This window comes from Prionailurus bengalensis, chromosome E2 (assembly GCF_016509475.1).
Source record: "Prionailurus bengalensis isolate Pbe53 chromosome E2, Fcat_Pben_1.1_paternal_pri, whole genome shotgun sequence".
Classification (NCBI taxonomy): Eukaryota; Metazoa; Chordata; class Mammalia; order Carnivora; family Felidae; genus Prionailurus; species Prionailurus bengalensis.
The window spans coordinates 248,472-256,355 of NC_057352.1; the positions used below are offsets into that span (position 1 = coordinate 248,472).

Consider the following 7,884-nt stretch of genomic DNA (forward strand, 5'->3'; position numbering starts at 1 on the left):
GTCCCCAACGCGTCAGAGATCCAACCTGTAGAGTTGCAGACAGTGCATTTCACAGGAGACACGGGGCTTCCCTGTCGCACCACCAGGGCCCCCCGGAAATGTTCAGGGACCTGCTAAAGGTTGCTAGTTGAACGAATCCAGGGCTCTCCACTCATTTGTTGAGGGCCAGGCGCTGTCCCCGGCTCTGAACAAACGAGCCCTGGAGCCAGACGGGCACACGCATGCCTAGTCTCCGCTATGCAATGTCTGCAAGATCTCCAGTGGCTGCTCATGCAACTACATCTTCCACCCACTGGGCTTTGGCCTCAACGACTCCTGCCTGGTCACCTGCCTCCTTCAGCTGCTGCACCACATTCAGCCTCCGTTGAGGATATTCCTTCCTTCCATTCCTTAGGCCCTTACAAACCACCCTACCACACTGGGCTGTGTCTGTCAAGCCCTTCTGTAACGTGGCATTTTGAAATGATGGGTTTCCTGATTGTCAACGAGGTCCCTGAAGATGAAGACTGAGACACCACTTCCCCAGAAAGCCTACCCTATCATGCCCATGTCCCCAGCTTGGTGGGGTCCCTCCTGAGTGACCTGTCATAGCCTTGTCACATAGAATGTAACAACCTCTGGACTGGCAGCTCCCGAAGTCAGTCTCACTCACCCTGGAATCCACACCTAGCACATTATAAGTGCTCATACATTGTGCAACCAATCCAGTCTGCCACCAGAATCCTAAGAAAAGCTTCCCTTCTCCTTCTCATCCCCCTTACCATTCTCCCCAGGAAAGCAAGCAAGGGACCTCATCTCACCTTTCTTCCAGTAAGGCTGATCCTTCAAGCCACTGGTCCCGACCCATGTGATGAGTTCACAGCAAGCCCAACAATGCAATGTTAGCTGAGACAGAGGTAGCAAGAATCCTTTCTCCCATCTTTATTTCTTGGCACGTGTGTGTGTGTGCATGCGCGCGTGTGTGTGCGCATGTATGCAGACATATGCAGATACCTGTGTTGAAAGGAGTCCAGGAGCCCAGACATCCCTGTCCCACCACCTGTGGCTCATCCAGCTAGAGCACAAGAACACCTTCCCTTGCTGACTGACTGTGGTTTGCTGCCCCAAGCGGTGTTTCGGCAATCAGATGGACACCCCATGATGCCTGTGATTACAGTTTGGGGGAACAGGAAAACAAACTGTAATGAAGGGAGACAACAAGACTGTCAGGAGGTGGGGCAGTGTCCATCAGAATTAGAGCTTTGGGTCTAACATCTGAGAGGCTAGGCTATAACCAATGCACTGGGAGCTAACTCTGAGGTGACCACTGAGCTCTTAGGAGTGGACGGTATTTTCCAAAGAGCACCAGAACTAGGAGACTGTCAGAATCACAAAAAGCTCAGAGGCTGGAGGGAAACCAAGACACCATGCCACAGAAATTCAGAGAAGAAAACATTTCCAAACCAAGCAAGTGATCCCCGGTATCAACAGTCACAGTGAGCCAAAGTGCCCTGGCACTGAGACGACAGAGGCCGTGGAAGCCAGAAGAGGTAAGGATGGCATGGAAAGTGAGAAAGGACATGCCGAGAGCAGGAAACCTTCATCTAAAGTTGGCTAGGAAGGGTAACAATGGTGCAGGGAGAGGTCAGGTTTGGAAAATGGAAGAGGCTGGTCTCAGTTCTGGCCCCTCACAAGGAAAACCACCCTGGCAGACTGTGCAGGGCAACTACCATACTACAGGGTGTATCTCTGTCATGGGTGAGCACTCCTGGGCCCTGCATCTCATCTGCCAATCAGAAGACACCACCCTTCTGTTCCCCAAGCCTAGAGTCGTGGGTCACTATACAAAGACCACAGAGCATGAGATATGAGAACCATGGGGAAGAAGCAGCAGTATCTGACCTCCAGAAACAAAACACCATTAGACAGAACTCATGTGAGGTCAAGTCCAAGCCCCAAATCATATAGGACAGCCAGAGGTCTGACCTTCAGGACCTGTGCCCTTAGCCACTTGCCCACCCTCTATGGGACCCACTTGGAGCAATGGCAGGCTTCCTGCCGACTCCCTTGCTGCCACCGCCACAGGGCCTCCTGAGGATGCAGCTGCCCGAGACTGTCGCCTCCTTTCCCGGTGTAGCTCCCGGAGGCGAGCAAGGGCACAGTGGACACCCCGGGAGACCCGCAGGCTGCGCTCCCGGTTTGGATCATTCTCTATAAGGACCTGTAAACCAGCAGCAAAGTGAGACAGAGCCTGGGCGAGATGCTCAGGGCTCAGAGCACCCACACCAGCTTCCTCAGTGCCTGCACCCACCACAGCCTCTGTGAAATCTGGCTCTTGTTTTCTAGAGACCAGGCCATTCCCTGTCTCCCAGGGCAGCCCAGAACCACTCATGTCCCCATCCTTTGCATCCTGGGGGATGCTGTGGGGTGGGGGCTCCCCATGGGCCTGCAGCAGACTGGCAACATCAGCCTCAGCTGCATCTCCAAGGCCCACATGCCGAGCTAGTGCCACAATGCTGCGGCGGAGCTGAGGCACAGTGTCAGGCTCAGGGGTGCCAGCAGGGACACACTCAGGCCAGAGCTTCCTCCAGGCGCTGTTCATGGTGGCAGGCTGCAGCTCTGCCCAGGCTTCAGCTATATTGTCCACAGCAGTCACGACAGTATAGCTGCGCCAGAACTCCTGCACAGAGGGTCGGTCTTCACCAGTCGTCTCCTGGACCAGCTGGCTGAGCGTGCGGCGCAGGTAATAGGCCTTGAATGTGGCAATGACACCCTGGTTCATGGGCTGGATCAGGGCCGATGTGTTCTTGGGCAGGAACTCAACCCTCACGTGGGCTGAGAGGCCACCCAGGTGAGCAGGGTGGCAGGGTGCACCATCCAGGAGCAATAGGGCACGGTGTGGGAGGCCATGGCTGGCACAGTAGCTCTCTACAGCAGGACAGAAGCAGCCAGTAAACCACTCCTGGAAGATGCTGGGTGTCAGCCAGTCATTGCGGTTGGAGCGCCAGACCACAGGAAGGCTGGCCTTGGAGCAGCCCTTGAGGGCACGTGGATTCTCCGAGGGGTACACTAGCAGAGGCTTCAGTTTAAAGTCACCAGCTGCGTTGCCACCAAGCAGCAGGGTCAAGTGGTCTTTAGAGGCCTTGAGGCCAGGCCCGGCTGCCCCCTCCAGTGCCAGCAACATGCGCTCTGGCAGCCGCTTCCAGAACAGGCCTGTCTCATCCACGTTGAAAACTTGGTGTGGTGAGTAACAGCCCTCCTCCAGAATGGTGCGCAGCACTGGGGGATAGTGGGCAGCAGCCTGGGTGTCAGCCACAGCTGGCTCATCTGTCAAAAGCACATTGTTGCGAGCCTTGAATCGGGCAAACCAGCCGTTACTGGCCCCGAAGGTCTCAGCCTGAGTGCCACTGCCCTGCTCATGCTGCAGCTGCACAAAGAGCCGTCGTGCCTTGTCCTGGATGAGCAGTGTGCTGATGGGCAGGTTCTGCCGCTTTTGCTCCTCAATCCATAGGCTCAGCAAGCGTTCCATATGGCCCATCACCACACCCCGGCAGCGGGTCAGCTGTGTGGCACTGACAGGTGTGGCTGCCTGGGAATTGGCCCGGATCTTGTCCTTGTTGACACGGATTGAGGCGACGGTAGAGGTGGCCAGCCCCAAGGCCCGGGAAATCTGAGTCAACTTCTCACCTTCCTCAAACCTCCGAAGCACCTCTAACTTCATATGCAGGGTGATGGACTTTCGGTCCCGCTTGGCACTGTGGCGGAGGCCAATCCCACCAAGGGGTGCCTTCCCCGACACCCGCAGGCGGGAAGTTGTCTTCATTCCGCCTCCCTGAGCCACGCACCTTGATGAAGCCTCTCCGCACTGCCAGTTTCCACAGTAGCTACCAGTGTGCCCACAAGGGCAGTGTCTTGGCCTCTCCTGACACACCTACTTCTGCCTGTAAGACAAGGACACATAGGCATTAATGTGTAAGCATATGGAAGTCCCAACCACCAGCTGGCCTTTCCATGCTCTGACACAGAGCACCCAGCTCTGCTGACCACTGCCTCAGAGGCATGCCCAGTCCCTTCTTTCCGTACTGCTAAAAACACTGCACACTCACTTCCAAGTATCTTTTGCATCTAAAGGAGCATGTCACTTAGTTTTAGCTTATGAGATCAAGAGATGTCTGCTAGGAGACTCTGCTCTCTTCCCCTAGCAAACCTCTTGCAACAAGATAGTCTAGAAACCCTGGCCTACCTCCCAGACACTAATGAGCAAATGAGGTACCCACTTCCATGCTTCTCACCCTTTTCATGCTTCAAACATCAGTGTGGGTTGCTGAATAATGGTTCCTAAAGACATTCACGTCCTAATCCCTATGAATAAATTACCTTACCTGGAAAAAGGGACATTGTGGGTATAATTAAGTTAATAATCTTGAGATGGGAAGATTATCCTGGGTTATCCGAATGGGCCCTAAATGTAATCAGAGAAGGCAAAAGATTTCACTCAGAAAAAGGCAATGCAACCACTGAAGCATAGAGGATACAGAAGGAACCAGGGGCGCCTGAGTGGCTCAGTCGGTTGAGCATCCAGCTTCAGCTCAGGTCATGATCTCACAGTTTGTGAGTTGGAGCCCCGTGTCAGGCTCTGTGCTGACAGCTCAGAGCCTGGAGCCTGTTTCAGATTCTGTATCTCCCTCTCTCTCTGCTCCTCCTCCGCTCATGCTCTCTCTCTCAAAAATAAACAAATATTAAACAACAAAAAAAAAGGAACCAGCCCTGCTGATACCTTGATTTTAGCCCACTGAGAAACATTTCAGATTTCTGACCTCCAAGACTTTAAGATAATACATCTGTGTTGTTTTAAACCACTCATTTTTCAGTAATATGTTACAGCAATCATAGGAAACTAACACAGAAGAGAACCAACCTAATTTATGCCACAAACTATGGAGCACCTGAGAACAGAAGAGGATGGTGGTTCTCCACACAGCAGCCACAAAGATCCAATAAGAACTAAGATCCTATCTCCCCTCTGTTCAAGCCCTCCCAGCTCTGAGTAAAAGCCACAATCCTCACCAGATTCTTCAAGTGTCTTAGAGCCTCTTCTTTTATTTTGCTCACTCCTGCCCACATCCTTGGGGCAGACTAAGGGTGCTCCTGACTCAGGGCCTTTGCTCCTGTTTCCTTCAGCCCATGCAGGGCCTGGGCACTTCCCTTATCTGCATAGCTTGTTCCCTCTCCTACAGATCTCTGCTCAAATGTAACCTAATCAAAGAGGCCCTCTCCACCTACATTTTATTATGTATCTGTCACACGCTGCCTTAAGGCAGGAGCTGTGTTGGCTGAGCTCTCCCTTGTGTCCTCAGACCCAAGAATAGTGAATCCAGTAGTCGCTAGCTGATGAAATTATTAAATTAAGTACAGCGGTGGAAGGCATGCTTTTCACCTTGTCCGTTTTGCATTTTGAATCATGTGAAAGTAGCACTGGATCAAAGAGTATACACACACACACATATAGATACATAGATATAGATATAGATAGATAGATAGATAGAAAGATAGATAGATAGATATGTGTGTATATATATGTATATGTGTGTGTGTGTGTGTGTGTGTGTGTGTGGTGCGTGCGAAATACAAGGGACAAATGACTGGCAGGTTTGTTTCCGCCGTGGCTATGGTATCGATACCTTCAAGGATCCATGGACTACACATGGCTTAAAATAAGGTGGCACATGCCACAGGTCCCCCATGCCTGGGAGGCAGGGAAATGTAGGTGGACATGAGAAAGGCTCCTCTTGCTTACTGAACCACTCACGCGCTGCGCCATTGTTCTTTCAACATCCATGCCTTCCTCTGCTCACCCACAATTTTAAATTAATTCACCCACATGCTCATTCATTCATTCCCTCCCTTCCTCCCTCCCACCCACCCTCGTGAGAAAGCCTCCAAACCCGCCGCCGGTGGAGGCTCGCTGCCCAAAGTCTCGGTGGAGCCAAGGGCTCGTCCCCTTGAGACTACATTTCCCACAAAGCCTCGGGACCGCCGGAATCTTCGATTGGCCCATTCGCGCTTGTCCCGGCCTGCGCGCGCAGCGGCCTCTCTTCCTTCTCGCCGTTTCGGAGCGAGAGAAACGGTGCCCAAGCCCCCGCCACCGGAGCCCGGGCCCCCGCGCGGCTGACTGCCCTCACCTCCGGACCGCGACGCGGGCCGGCTGCTTCAGCTGGGCGGCTGGGGCTGCGGCTCTTCCCCATCTCCTGCCTTACAGCGCCTCTTCCAGGGGCGGCCGAGCTCAGCCTCCATGTTGTCGGCGGAGGCGGAAGATTGCCGGCGACTATCGAGATTGGACTAGTCCGCGCGGGGCCAGCCCCCGACGGCGCTCTAGGCCCTGCGCCCCGCGCTCGCAGGCCAGCCGGGAAATGTAGTTCGACGACGAGGATGCTGCGCGCAGAGCCCAGGCGGGGGCGCCGTTGGCTGTCTCTACCCAAAGCTGACTTGCTTTCTGTTTAATTTCTCTCGAATTCTTCCCGCCGCCTGCTTTCTTTCCATTATCCTCCCTATCTCCTTCCATTCCTAGCTTTGTCACCTCTTTCTCCCAGTTTGTTCCCCATCCTGGAGAATTAATTCCGCTCAGACTGTCAAATCCTTTTTTTTTTTTTTTTTAAGTTAAAAATAAACTCAAGGAGTACATGGAAAACAGTTATTTACCTCATGGAGGGAACTAGCAGGATGACATAGGTGGTTCCGGGAAGATGAGAAAGAACAGAAAGGGTAAAAGAAATAAAGGACACTGAGGGGTGACTGGGTGGCTCAGTCGGTTAAGTGTCTGACTTCAGCTCAGGTCATGATCTTACTTTGTGGGTTCAAGGCCGGCGCCTGGCTCTGTGCTGAACGCTTGCTCAGAGCCTGGAGCCTGCTTTGGATTCTGTGTCTCCTGTCTCTGCTCCTCCCCAGCTGGCACTGTCTCACTCTGTCTCTCAAAAATAAACATTAAAAAAGAAAATTCTTTAATAGAAAAGAAAGAAATAAGGAACACTGAAATAAAAGCCCAAAGTCGAATTGGTGCCCTACAAGCCAGCAGGCCTGGGTGTCTCAGTGTTGTAAGGTTGATACAACTCTTAACGCCAAGCATTTGCAATCTGGCCTCTGAAGAGTTACTTCTTATAGGGAATCAGATAAACTGAAGTGGGCTTGGTAGACAATGCTAGGAAACGCAGAGAGGGTCCCCAGTCATCCTTTTTTGTCCTATTGTCAATTTTTGGATAAGTTTCCCTAACAAGTCTCCCTCCAACTGTCTCTACTTGCCGTCCGTCACCCTTCTCTAGGTCTTTGAAAACTCTCAATCCATCTCTAATTTCTGTCCCTTCCTCTTCTCTTGCCTCTGTATGTCTGTATTCCTTATCTGTCTCTTGAATCTCAATATCTGCACTTCTTGTCTTTGTGAATCTATTCTCACTCTCCCACTTTGTCTCACCTTTCATATCCACCCCTTCTTGATCTCCCTCCCTCTTGCTAACTTTACTGACACTCCTGTCTACCTGGCCCTGACTCTCTGATCCTCTGGCTTCTTATCACATTCTCTAGGTCTCTGAAAGGAGAAATACTTCCCCGTTGACTTTCTTTCCTACCGGTGTCTCGGTCTCTGTATCTGTTCAATTACTTTCACGGTCTCTCCTTGAATCTCTCTGCCCCCGAGTGGGCCCTCATAGGCTTTGGGTCTCTCCCTGCCCGGAAGTCTTCGCGTCTGTCTTTCCTTACTGTCTCGCTCGGTTTCTCTGCTCCGGCCCGCTCCCCAAGCCCTTACCCCACGTCCCCCATCGCCTCTCAGACGGCCAGCGGCTCCCCTGGGTTGAGCTGGAGACCTACTAGTCAGCCCATCCGGTTACCATGGAAACGCCCGGGCCCGCCACGTAC

General features: G+C 52.7%; 1 protein-coding gene across 1 annotated transcript; it reads right to left on the minus strand.

Annotated features, from left to right (window-relative positions):
* Positions 1-897: 897 nt before the first annotated feature.
* Positions 898-7,870, minus strand: LOC122494651 (tigger transposable element-derived protein 1-like). Its single transcript, XM_043599997.1, has 2 exons — positions 6,162-7,870; positions 898-3,920 (listed from the first exon to the last, which is right to left on the minus strand). The coding sequence occupies exon 2, from the start codon at positions 3,800-3,802 to the stop codon at positions 1,940-1,942; it is 1,863 nt and encodes a 620-aa protein (XP_043455932.1). The 5' UTR covers positions 3,803-3,920; positions 6,162-7,870; the 3' UTR covers positions 898-1,939.
* Between the last annotated feature and the right edge of the window lie 14 nt (positions 7,871-7,884).

Excerpts from the sequence above, each read along its gene's own strand:
- LOC122494651 (XM_043599997.1), bottom strand. The coding sequence starts at position 3,802 with ATGAAGACAACTTCCCGCCTGCGGGTGTCGGGGAAGGCACCCCTTGGT.